We start from the raw sequence: 13,081 nt of genomic DNA on the forward strand, positions 1-13,081 counted from the left end.
ATAAAGAGGCAGTTTTGTTATTGTCCATATTTTAAGGGAGTTTTCTTTACGATGGGAAAATGTTTTACTCTGTTTCTTTAAGTTCCCCAAGAAGAATGATAAATGTTTTTTATAATAAATTTGTTAATACTTTTAGCTAAATGTTTCATCCATAAATGTAAGTTTACTAATAAAACACCACATTTCTGTCATTTTTTTTAAGGATGTGGAATTGTACATATAATCAATATCAGACTCCACCAACAAAAAGGCTCTCAAAAAATATATATATGTGAATTTTTGCGTGTATTCATACAATTATTACTTTTTTCTTTTTACCCCTGGTTTTGTGTTCATGTTCTGTTCTTTTGTTCATCTGTTCGTATGTTTTGTACTCATTGTTTGTTAAATAAAGTTCTTTAAAAAAAGAAAACAAAAGCCGATGATCGATGCAGGAACGTATCTCTGCCTACTGTGGAGGTCACTTGTTTCTGGTTAGTGTGGAGGTCCCAATATGGCGCTCCCCAGTGGCTGCAGCCAGACCCTTCTCCCTCCTGCCTCCCCTTTCCCTCATACACCTGTTGCCTCTGTGGAAGCTCCGCCATAGCCACCAACAAACAACTGACTTATTTTTACACACCGACCAGCATCCGGCCAATCCGCCACCTTTCACTGTTTATACTGTTACAAAAAAAACATCATCGGCCCATTAAAAACGAAAAATCACCATCGGTATGCCTGATGGCCAGTCCAGCTATGGTCGTGCCATCAGTTAACCCTTCACGTGCCAGCTGTGACACGCGTGCCCAGGGTTGCCGACCCCTGCTCTAAAGCATCTGATTTGGATTCCTGAGATCAAATATATTTTCCTTTGGCTTGGTTTTCTTCCCATTTGTGGCTTTAATGTAGTGTTACATCCTGTTTGTTTGCTTCCATCTGCACACATGTCCAGATTCACTGTTATGTTTCTATTCTTACATTGCTGTGTGATCACTGTTCCCTCTGCTGACTGATGTGACCTTTTGTATCTCACACTGATACTTGTCATATTTGTATCTGCGCCTAAAAGATAAAAAGTTTTCCATGCTAAAACACAGCTCCACCTCCTGCAGTTCTCCCTCTGAACCACTAGATGTCTCTGTTATCTAAATGAAGACGTGCAGCACAGCAACCACAGCAGCGCTCAGATCACACGTGTCCTGTTCTTATGTATAAAAGCATGAAACAGGTGAGACAGGTGGGATCAATATTAATGTTGTGGAAATATATGAAAAAACAACAGAAGAGTGAAAACATTTTGTGTTTCTAGAAAGATCTTTCAGCTCAGAGCTGCTCACAGACTGTATTTACAAGTGACAAACTGCAACTCTACAGTACATCTACAGTATATATCAAATATATTCTGTATTCAAATCCATTGAGTGATGTTTGAAAGTCTTTCCAGGTGAGTTTGATCCAGGAGGGTCTGAAGCCAGAGTCAGACAGAGACTGTGCAGAGACTGTAGAAGGACAGAGCAGCAGCAGAGCAGTCCAGATACACTGATGATCCTCTGTCAGATCCAGAGGGACACACAGGGATGATGCTGGACTCTACATTGTGTCTGACAGTGGAGCTGTTCTCAGAGCAGTTCACTCTGCAGCACTGACAGTCATCTGCACTTCATTCCTCTGTCAGTCACTGCTGGATGAAGCTCTCCTCTCCACCTCCCAGTAACATGGCCCAGTCAGAGCGTCTCTACACACAAGCTGCTGCTGCTTCAACCTCTCTGGATCATCAGGACACAGCTGCTCCTCTCTCAGCACACACACCGTCCTGTTTACCATCATCAGCTCCAACTGCAGAGAGAAGAAGGAAGAGCAGAGGAGATAAACGAGTGTTTCCAGAGACTCTTCATCAGCTGTCAGTCAGTGATGCAGCACATCCAGTATAAAGAGCAGCAGGGACTTCAGTGCTGGGACTGTACTAGGACTCATTGTTGCTTCACTTTTTCTAATCTTTGGATTTTTATTTAAGTTGATGAAAATGTTTTTCCCTCCTAGTTTGAGTTTGGACTTTCATTCATTAGAAGAACCTTGGTGTGTCCACTCTGAGCTCTGTAGGAACCCCAACAACAAGCCCAACAATCCAGATGGTTCCAGCTGTTAACTGGAGGAATTCCATCCAAACATCTGCTCTCACTAAAGTCTTCCTCACCTACAGACTGTGTTCTTCACTGCTTTAAACTTGGAAATGAATGCAGTCATTGGTCTGCGTGCTGCTTTGTTCAGAGAGCTGATTGGCTGTTGACAGTGTTTGATCAGAGCGTGTCAGCCGTTACCATGGTGACCATAAAGGTCAGAAACAGGAAGTGTTTGTGTCCAATCCTGAAGCCTGTCACCATTCTCCTCTCACAGCTTCACTGAGAAGCTGCAGCTTTACAGGAAACACTGGATCTTTGTTTCATACTGACTGTGTTTAGTACAATACTGCTGACAGCACCACCCACTCACTCCATCACTCTACTGACCCCAGTTTCTCCAGTCTGTAGTCTGGACTCTGCTGAAGATCAGACAGCTGCTTCACATCTGGATCCTGCAGCTTGTTTCCCCACAGCTCCAGCTGTCTCAGATGGGAGGGGTTGGACTTCAGTGCTGCTGCCAGATAATCACAGCTGATCTCTGACAAACCACAGCGACTCAATCTGTATAAAGAATGAAAGATGTAAGTTTATTAGACAAAGTGTGAGCTTGAAATCATTCAGTGTTTCATCATCTGTTCAGAGCTGAAGAAGGTTCAGAATGTAGAAGTTTAGAAAATGGAAACTCCAAACAGCTGAAGCCAACAGGAAGCAGCTTCAAACAGGAAACTGTGCAGAGTTTCAGACTATATGTCCTGATGCAGCCAGTTGGATTTTGGAGATTTGAATCTCTGTTCTGTGACTAAGTCCTTGAATCATTTCTTCCAGTTGGTCCAACAAGACAGACTAAGTATTGGACATGTGTTGTGGCTCCATTAGGGAGCTTCTACATGTGATGTGATGGCCCTCTGGGTCTGTCAGGTCACAGGACTGAAGAGAGCTCAAACTGGGCACACAGTTGTTCCAGTCTGGACCAAAGACTCTATACTGGGACTGAGGGACTGCTTTGACTGCACCCACTGGGACTTTTTAAAGGCTCATGTTCTCACTTAGATCATCGATTTCTACTTACATTTCTTTCTGGGAAAAATGGGGATTACTTTGAAAACAGGAAGTATTTTCCCCAATAAGCAGCCCTGGATTAGTAAATCACTCCAACATGTTCTCAGGCAGAAGAAGCTGTCTTGTTATGAGGGAGAGAAGAAAAGATTGAGGCACAGAAACTTGTTGAAAGAGAGATAACGCAGCTAAAATCAGGTGTAAAAGTAAAGCAGAGGATGAGCTGAATAAAGGACACTCAAGGCTGGCTTGGAAAGGAATGAAGTCCATGGTGGGGATGCAGAACAAGGAGCAAAGATGAATGTGATGCTGAATCAGCAGAAGACTTGGACTCGTTTGATTCCAGCTTTGATATCATTGATTTCAATGAAGAGCTTTGTGATTGTAGCAAAGGGCTGGTAGCTCTGAGAGTCCCACTGATGAGGTGTTTGTGTGGAAATCTCTTAGTGGGACCAAAGAGAGAAAAACCCTGGTCCTGATGCTGTGGGAGGGAAATGATTGAAGTGTGCTGTGAGGAACTGACTGGGAGGTTTTCACACATTTTCCAGTCCTCCTTGGAACAACAGGAAGTTCCCAGCATATGGAAACAAAGGTTAAGTGTCCTATGGCACTCAGTAGGTATGGGTACTGGTATCCAGTGCCATTATGGCACCAGTTCTGACATAAACGGTAGTAATGTTGGGATTTAAATATATATTCTTAGTGCTTATTTGCTGATTATATTGTTTTATGTATTTTAATAAGAGAGGGCCAGCTCTGAGTAGAGTCTGAGCCAAAAGTACTGACAGGAAACTGCATGCTTTTGCAGAGCACTGGAGGTGCAGACAGAAAGTGAAACTAAGCAGAGTGTTTTGATCAAAACTTAGAGTGTGTGACGTGCTGCGGAAATCTATAAATAACCATGCTGGCTGCTGCTGCTTTCAGACCTGAGCGTGTATGTTCCTGTGTTCAGGTCTCCGTTCCCGGGAATGTAAAATAAAGATCATTTTTTGAGCTTTGACCACCCTGGGTCCAGTCTTTCTTTGCCGCCAAAAGAATTCAAAGAAGGAAATTTAATAGTAACCAGACCGAAAAGCAGCGCACATTTTGGTGCTTTTTTTTTCCTGAGCTGTGATACACTTTAGATTCTAGCCAATCATTTTACCTTTCCAAGGATAGTAGGCGGGCCCAGGTACGTACATCCTTTTAGAGCAGAGCTACAGATTAAAAATGCTCAAGGCGAAGCGGTCAAAGTCTGGCTGTACTTCACAGCAAAAGATGCAAACTCAGCAGCCTGCAACAAGTGCTGACACTGTGCAAAGGAGGTAACACCTTGAATCTGATGAAACACCTGGCGACGCATAGCGTTTTTTTAAAAGCCGAGAAATGCACCGTATTTGATAGCTTGCTGCGAGACCGAGCGAATCTACTGCGGGTGTGGTGCCTGTTATCGGTCCCTGAGTTAGCAACATCCCCCAAAAACCCGAAGAGGAGAGTCCTGGCCCCTAGCCCTGCCAGTGTAGCAGAAATGATGAGGATGATGATGGCAGCAGCAGCCATTCTTCTCTGTGTGAGTAGCTTAATGTTGTTCGTGTGTAATTTACGTTGAGTAGGCTAACCACGTTATTACATTAATGCATGTAAGGTGAACTAGCAAACACCGTCGTAGCTACATGCGGCTGTCTTCTTGTTTGATGGCAGATACTCCCTTCACCCTGGACAAAAAGTCTAAAATGACCAAAGAAAAAGTGGAACACAGCTAAACATGAGAGGTTTTTGTACAAAGTTTGTGTTCTTCATTCTTTAAGCACCGTTTAAGGACTGGCAACGTTTCAAAAGTACCAGGTTGGCACCGGTATCGGATAAAACCTAAACAATACCCATCCCTAGCACTGAGTGATGATGGTGCTGTGTCCCCACCACCTCCACCTCTTTGTAAAAGAACTAACTGTCATCTGAAGCTTCAAATGGAACTAAGATTTCCTCCACTAGGTGGCAGTGTCTGAGGAGAAAGTGTTAGTGGAGCTGGCTTGGAGTCAGAAACAGGAAGATCCAGGATTTGGGGTGAAATGGGGAAAAGTGGTTCGCACTAGTGCCTTAAAGCAAGAAGGTTGTAGGTTGAAGCTTGTTGGCCTTTCTGTGGAGGTTGGATGTTCTCCCACAGTCCAATGAAATGCTGCTTAGGTTCATTGGTGCTTCTAAATTGGCTGTAGGTGTGGATGTGAGAGAGTGCTTCTCTGTCTCTCTCTGTTGGCCCTGTGATGGACTGCTCACCTGTGCAGGTGGACCACGCCTCTTGCCCTATGACAGCTAGGGCACAGGCTGCAGCCCTGTGAGCCTAAGCTGAATAAACAGTTAGCAAAAATGATCCATAGATGGCCTGAAATCCCCCAGTTAGCAGTTTGATAGATAGCTATGACATGCTAATCCCATCCAGCAGCTGTATTCTACCTGTAAGCTGATCCCTGCTGAGCCAAAGCACTTTTTCAGATACAAATTACAACCTTTAATAGAAACCTATTGGTCAGCATCTTATTAGCCTGCTGTTAGCTTCATTCCACAGAAAACTGAGAGAAACTAACAGAGTTGATAAAGAATAAAGAGAAATGTGCTGATTTAAAGCCTTTGAAGTGCTTCAGATGATCTCTGTCCACTTCTGTCCACTCATTCATTCATGTAAGCTTCTAATGCAGCTTTGATCTTCACAGTCTGCTTCATGAAACTCATTCTAAGCCTGAATGTCAGAGTCTTCCTCCTTCTCTTTCCCATCATTCATGCTGGCAGTGGAGGAGATTTGGATGTTGGACTGTGTTTTGGATGATGTGTGTATGTTTGTGTTGGACTGCTGTCTGTAAAGCAAATGCACATTTTGCTTTGGATTTCAGTGTCAGACAGACTTTAAGGTGGAATGAAGAGTTGGAGAGTTTCACAGTGAATTATCCAGTGGAGGATTTTTCTTCTTCTTTGAAGGTTTGAAATGTGAACATTGTTCTGCTGCAGTCAATGGACTAAACCAGAGAAGAAGAAAACAGACTTTACCATGAAGATCCTCAGTGTGGATCAGTATAATATCAGCCTGATGTCTGCAGTTTAGTGTCAGCACAACTTTCACACCATATTCATCTCAGCACAACTAAAACATGCTGACTGACCTCAGAGTTTCAAGTCCACATCCTGGACTCTCCAGGAAACCACACAGATGCTTCACTCCTGAATCCTGCAGCTTGTTGTTGTAGCTCAGCTCCAGCTCTCTCAGATGGGAGGGGTTGGACTTCAGTGCTGCTGCCAGATAATCACAGCTGATCTCTGACAAACCACAGCCCATCAATCTGTATAAAGAATGAAAGATGTAAGTTTATTAGACAAAGTGTGAGCTTGAAATCATTCAGTGTTTCATCATCTGTTCAGAGCTGAAGAAGGTTCAGAATGTAGAAGTTTAGAAAATGGAAACTCCAAACAGCTGAAGCCAACAGGAAGCAGCTTCAAACAAACACAACAAGAGAAAAACTCTGAATGTTTCACATTAAAGTCGTACATTTATCATAAAACAGGACAAAGACTTGAAAAAGTCGTGTTTTTCCTTCCAGGAACCACAAGGCTTCACTTTTAAAGGTGAAGTGTGAAAGAAACGGACATATTTGAAGTCCAACACCTTTTTCCAGTCACATGATTAAAGCAGACAAACTACAAGCTCATTTTCATTCCAACAAGTCATCTTCTGACCTGGACTAACAACACTGGTCTCTATGTGCAGCTGGCTGTGAGACCAGTGCTCAGGGCGCGTCTACAAAGTGCAACACTGAAAGAACATCACACACTCATTTGCTTCCAGCACTTTCACACAAACATCTACTGTCATTATTGTCACCAAACTCTGTGGATCCTTTATTGCAAATTCATATGGGATCAAATGGTCAGACAAAAGAGGGTTATGAGGAAATATGATGAAATGTTGTGTATTAGCAGCAAGTTATTGAATCATTTTCCTCAGAAACCAAACAAAATGATTGACAAACATGTTTTTACAAACTCAGTGTTGGACTTGGATCAGCAGGATAAGCTGATGTTTAAAGGCATTTGAGTCTCTCTGTATGAGAGTCCAGTTATTCCTCAATATTTATGGATGATGTTCTTTCAGTGTTGCACTTTGTAGACGCTCCCTGAGCCTCACAGCCAGCTGCACATGGACCAGCTGACATTACCCAGCATTAGAGGTGGCTGTAAAAATGGATTTTCCTATTTAAATGGTTTTAATTTGAATAAAGCGATGTTGATTCATTCAATCCTGAATGGATTTTTAATATAAATGTATTTTGCCAGAATCTCAGGTTAAAGCTCCCAAAAGTATTTCAACAACAAGCAAACAGATAAAACAGTAAATGAGAGCAGCTAAACACACAAAGATGGAAACACAGAGCGTGGATCGTTCACTCGACGGCACGCATACGGACACGCCGTCGGGGCTGAAAGTGGACAGCTCACAGATCCTGAAGCTGCAGGTTTCATCTGTCTCCAACCAAAACTGAGTGAACCAGCAGCAAAAGAAGATCCAAACTACGCTTTTACGTTTGATGAACATCGTCATGAATTCTCTCTGACTTTGACCTTTACTTCCTGCACAGCTCTCTCTCTCTCAGTGTACTTCAAGAACAGTTTACCTTCAAAAATCTGTTTTCTGCATTATTCACTGCTTATTACGCACCAGTCTGCTGTTGTGTTCACTGCTGTCGGCCTCCGAAAACAAAGCCTCATTTCTGCTGTTCAATACTGAAGAAATTGAAACCTTTTAAAATGCTGACAGATTACAAACTCTCAGCTGTGTCTGTAATCAAACCTCTGTAACTTTGCTTCACTTCAGCAGCATCAGCTCATGTTCACATGTTGATTCATGGTTTGCTTCAGTTTTGATCGACTGCAGAATATTTTGAAGGTTATCTGCTATAAAAAGCCAGAAGAGGAAAATCTGCTTCATGTGTTTCTGTTTGATCCTCAGTGACTTTGACACAAAGGCCTCTGCTGTGATGATCACACCTCTGATCAAGTCTCACAGTGTTTGTTTTTATACATATGGATATGTGCTGATAAATGATCAGAATTAGAATATTTCCCACTGTCTGCTGTGTGCCGTGACCTTTGACCTGCTAAAGACAGTCAGCTGTGGATTATTCATTGTTGTGTCTGATACTTAGAACTGTGAGGAAGAACACTACACAGTTAATCAGGGTCCCTCTCTCTGAATCAGGAAAGGTGGGCAGGCGGCGTGTGGGCATGCAGGCCATACGTTGAGTCTCACTGTTTGAAATGTGAACATTGTTCTGCTGGAGTCAATGGACTAAACCAGAGAAGAAGAAAACAGACTTTACCATGAAGATCCTCAGTGTGGATCAGTATAATATCAGCCTGATGTCTGCAGTTTAGTGTCAGCACAACTTTCACATCATATTCATCTCAGCACAACTAAAACATGCTGACTGACCTCAGAGTTTCAAGTCCACATCCTGGACTCTCCAGGAAACCACACAGATGCTTCACTCCTGAATCCTGCAGCTTGTTGTAGCTCAGGTCCAGCTGTCTCAGATGGGAGGGGTTGGACTTCAGTGCTGCTGCCAGATAATCACAGCTGATCTTTGACAAACCACAGTAACTCAATCTGTATAAAGAATGAAAGATGTAAGTTTATTAGACAAAGTGTGAGCTTGAAATCATTCAGTGTTTCATCATCTGTTCAGAGCTGAAGAAGGTTCAGAATGTAGAAGTTTAGAAAATGGAAACTCCAAACAGCTGAAGCCAACAGGAAGCAGCTTCAAACAAACACAACAAGAGAAAAAACTCTGAATGTTTCACATTAAAGTCGTACATTTATCATAAAAACAGGACAAAGACTTGAAAAAGTCGTGTTTTTCCTTCCAGGAACCACAAGGCTTCAATTTTAAAGGTGAAGTGTGAAAGAAACGGACATATTTGAAGTCCAACACCTTTTTCCAGTCACATGATTAAAGCAGACAAACTACAAGCTCATTTTCATCCCAACAAGTCATCTTCTGACCTGGACTAACAACACTGGTCTCTATGTGCAGCTGGCTGTGAGACCAGTGCTCAGGGAGCGTCTACAAAGTGCAACACTGAAAGAACATCACACACTCATTTGCTTCCATCATCCAACCTGAAGAGGAAACAGAGACGGCTCCCCTTCAAAGTAAAAGCTGCTCCTTTTGGACACAGTATCAAAGAAAGTCTACAGTATAACATAGAAAAGACAGAACAAAGTTTTGGTTGTTTTAAATTGTGCAGAAATGAAACTACACTAAGCTCAATTATGTGACAGACATTTCATCCCATGTCAGTTTGGCCTCATCCTGGGCCGGATTATCCAGCACACACTCTGACCACAGGCCCAGGGGCCACGCACAGCTGGGCTCCATCCAAGAGACTGGAAACAAACCAACACAATAATAAAAAGCACCATGTGATCTTCTTACATCTTCAAGACAAACATAGTAAAAACATGAGCACATTTGTTTCCTGATAAAATGATGTGACAGGTAGAACAGAGTAAAGTGGTGGTGGTGTTACAGCCTTTCTCCCTCTGCTGCCGAGGCTGTTAGTCTCTCCCAAACTCAGCTACAGGACTTCAAATGAATGAAAGCAGCAGAAGTGGCTTTACAAATGAAAGAGGAAGAGGAGAAGAAGAGGAGAGGAGGCCACCCTGACCATCACTCCAGCTGAAACCATCACACTTCCATTAAAGTTGGTGAGAAAACGTTGAGCAGGATGAGCTGCTGGCTAATCTGGAGGCTGTAGCAGCAGCTCACAGTCACAGTGGATTTCCACTCATGAAAAAGCTCTGGCTGCTTCATTTCTCATCTCATATCAGAGACTTTAGTGAAGCTGTACTGTGATGCTTCCATATTCCAGTGAGGCCTCCAGAATGATTTCAGCTGTTCTGTACACACACTGTGTGCCCTGTATGGCTCAAAGTCTCTGCAGCCTGTTTTTATCTGCTATCATCAGATCTTCATCATCCTCATTCACATCCCTCACACACTCTACAGCCTCATCAGCACTGACTTCATCTTCACTGACTGATGGAGCACAACATGAACCTGTGGAGGCTGAAACACTGTCCTGTCAAACATCTCCCGTCACCACTCCACTTCTGTCAGCCTTTAAATGAACCCTGCTCAAGTCTGTCACTTCTGTTTGGAGCCAAAAGGAAAACTGTTGTTCAGTCGTTTGGAAAGACACAACATTTCTGAAAGCACTCAAACTTCTTCACGTTTGTCTTCAGACACATCCTGAACATTTAGGAACTAAAGAAAGTTTCAAACATCAATCAAAGACCTGAAATATAGAAAAACAACAACAGCCGCAGTCAGTGAACTCACCTCAGAGTCTCCAGACGACAGTTTGGACTCTCCAGTCCAGCACACAGAAGCTTCACACCTGAATCCTGGAGCTTGTAGTTGTTACTCATGTGCAGCTCTGTCAGATGGGAGGGGTTGGACTTCAGAGCTGAGGCCACAACTTCACAGTGAGACTCTGAGAGTCGACACTGAGTCAGTCTGTGATGGTAGAAAATATAAATGTGTTATTATAAAAGCAGAAAATCTGCATTATAAACACAGACTGAATGTATATGAAGACAAAACAGAGTGAGGTCATAATCTGATGAATCTGCTCTTCACATCTGTGCTTCAGCTCCTCTTACTGTGTTTGACATGACACAACGATTGAGTCTCTCTCAGACCTGCAGACTTTTAATGAGAATCTTTGTTTGGCTTTAATCTGCAGATGAAGGAGGAAGATGGTGTCACATTTAGGCTTCCATAATGTCCACAGTCTGTCACTGAGATCTGATCCAGAGTCAGAGTGAAGACACACATTTGGACTGTTTCCTGTTTCCAGAACATTTTGAATGAGTTCAGCTCAGTGAAGAGTTCCAGCTGGAAAGATGATCTCTGTTTGCTACCTGCTGTCAGGTACGACTGTTCACGTCCACACGCAGGAAAAACCTGCTGACTGTTACCAAACGGAGCAGAAATCTCATCACTGGACAATAATGATGAATGAACTCAGAGCTGCTGATATCAGATCTGATTTCAGGGGAACTAAACACAGAAATGATTGGCTCATTTTAGCTTCTGAGACATTATCTGCTGGTGTGTTGCTAGTGGGCAGAAAATGATTTGTATTCCTGTTGAGGGCTTCAGTGTTTATGAGTCCAGATCCAGGTGACAGCAAGTCAAAATGATGTTACCTGTCTGTGTCCAGCAGCAGCCTGTATTCACTTTGAATATTGTTATAACCTGACATGGATCAGTTTGTCTTTGATTGGTTTGTAAATGTCACTGTTTCCATTGGACCTGAGTGACGGTACAAAGACAGAGAGGGAGAGAAAGGAGAGAGAGATGGAGACAGCAAAGAGAGAGCAAACACAAACAGGTGAGAGTGGACAGGTGACCAAGGTCAGCAACCAATCAGAGAGCTTCTGTTTGACCCACAGTCACTGATGATGACTGCACATAACCAAGCAGTGTGTTACTCTGATATCAAATATGGATCCTGCTCTTATAATAATGATCATCAGATGATATTATTGTGTTATTTTGTAGCTGAATACGATGTTTGTGTGATTATCAGTGAAAGAAGCAGTGAGGAGGATGGAGAGAGAGAGAGGACAGAGGGTTAAGTTAGAGACACTAAAAGGATTTTTCATGGATTTCATGGATGATTTGAGTGATTTCCAGCAGGACACTTAAACATGTCAGTGGACGTCCTAAAGAACATATTCACTGATATGAAACGTGTCATTGAACAGGATTAATATCAGTGGAAACATGGTGGAAACAGCTGTGACTGCATGGATGTGACACACTTCAAATCTGTTCTCCACTCTTGGATTTGGGATCCATGGAGCTGCTGCTGAGTCTGTACAATAAAGGATGGTGTGGAAGGTTGCAGCGTACGGACACAAACACTTTGTGCTTACAATCTGATTTTATTTTCAAAGTTAAACTACTAACCTACACTGATCAATGATGTTAATGATCACATCTGGACTCACCCAGCCTTTCTGCAGTTCCTCACAGCTGGAATCAGTCTCTGTTGTCCCCGCGCTGATCTGTTGTACTTCTGCAGGTCCAACTCATCCAGAACCTCCTCTGACATCTGCAGCATGAAGGCCAGAGCTGAGCACTGGATCTCAGAGAGTTCCTTCTCTGATCTGTTCTCTGACTTCAGGAACTCTTGGATCTCCTGAAATAATGTGAGGTGGTTCATCTCCATCAGACAGTGGAAGATGTTGATGCTTCTGTCAGGAGAGATTTCATCACTGTTCATCTCCTTCAGGTTGTTGATGACTCTCTGGATGGTTCCTGGACTGATCTCTGTCTGACCCAGCAGACCTACTAAGAGTCTCTGGTTGGACTCCAGACAGAGGCCATGAAGGAAGCGAACAAACAGGTCCAGGTGGCCATTTTCACTCTGGAGGGATTTCTCCATGACTCTCCTCAGAAATACATCAAGATCTTTGTTATCAAAAACAATGGAAATCATCTTGATCAAAGATTTTAGTTTAAGGAAGTTCTTCACCACCTTTCTCTTCCTGTTGGTGTGACAGTGGAACATGTAGACTGCAGCCAGAAACTCCTGAATGCTCAGATGAACAAAGCAGTAGACTGGTTTCTGGAAGATCACACACTCTCTTTTGAAGATCTCTGTACAAACTCCTGAGTACACCGAGGCCTCTGTCACATCCAGACCACACTGCTCCAGGTCTTCTTGGTAGAACATGATGTTTCCTTTCTCCAGATGTTCAAACGCCAGCCTCCCCAGCTTCAGAAGAACTTCCCTGTCAGCCTCCGTCAGCTCCTGTGGACTCGTCTCATGTCCCTCATGGTACTTGTTCTTCTTCCTCTTTGTCTGAACCAGCAGGAAGTGTGAGTACA

The 13,081-nt window shown here is 43.1% G+C and overlaps 1 protein-coding gene across 1 annotated transcript; it reads right to left on the reverse strand.

Annotated features, from left to right (window-relative positions):
* Nucleotides 1–1,663: 1,663 nt before the first annotated feature.
* LOC120438829 (NLR family CARD domain-containing protein 3-like) lies at nt 1,664–12,871 on the reverse strand. Its single transcript, XM_039609269.1, has 3 exons — nt 12,199–12,871; nt 10,520–10,696; nt 1,664–1,815 (listed from the first exon to the last, which is right to left on the reverse strand). The coding sequence occupies exons 1-3, from the start codon at nt 12,759–12,761 to the stop codon at nt 1,806–1,808; spliced, it is 750 nt and encodes a 249-aa protein (XP_039465203.1). The 5' UTR covers nt 12,762–12,871; the 3' UTR covers nt 1,664–1,805.
* Nucleotides 12,872–13,081: the final 210 nt, after the last annotated feature.

Source organism: Oreochromis aureus, linkage group 3 (genome assembly GCF_013358895.1).
Source record: "Oreochromis aureus strain Israel breed Guangdong linkage group 3, ZZ_aureus, whole genome shotgun sequence".
NCBI classification, from domain to species: Eukaryota; Metazoa; Chordata; class Actinopteri; order Cichliformes; family Cichlidae; genus Oreochromis; species Oreochromis aureus.

Bases quoted from the DNA above. Each gene is read 5' to 3' on its own strand.
- LOC120438829 (XM_039609269.1), bottom strand. From the start codon at position 12,761: ATGTTCCACTGTCACACCAACAGGAAGAGAAAGGTGGTGAAGAACTTC. The intron at 10,697-12,198 runs GTGAGTCCAGAT...CTACCATCACAG, and splicing joins AGGAACTGCAGAAAGGCTGG to ACTGACTCAGTGTCGACTCT.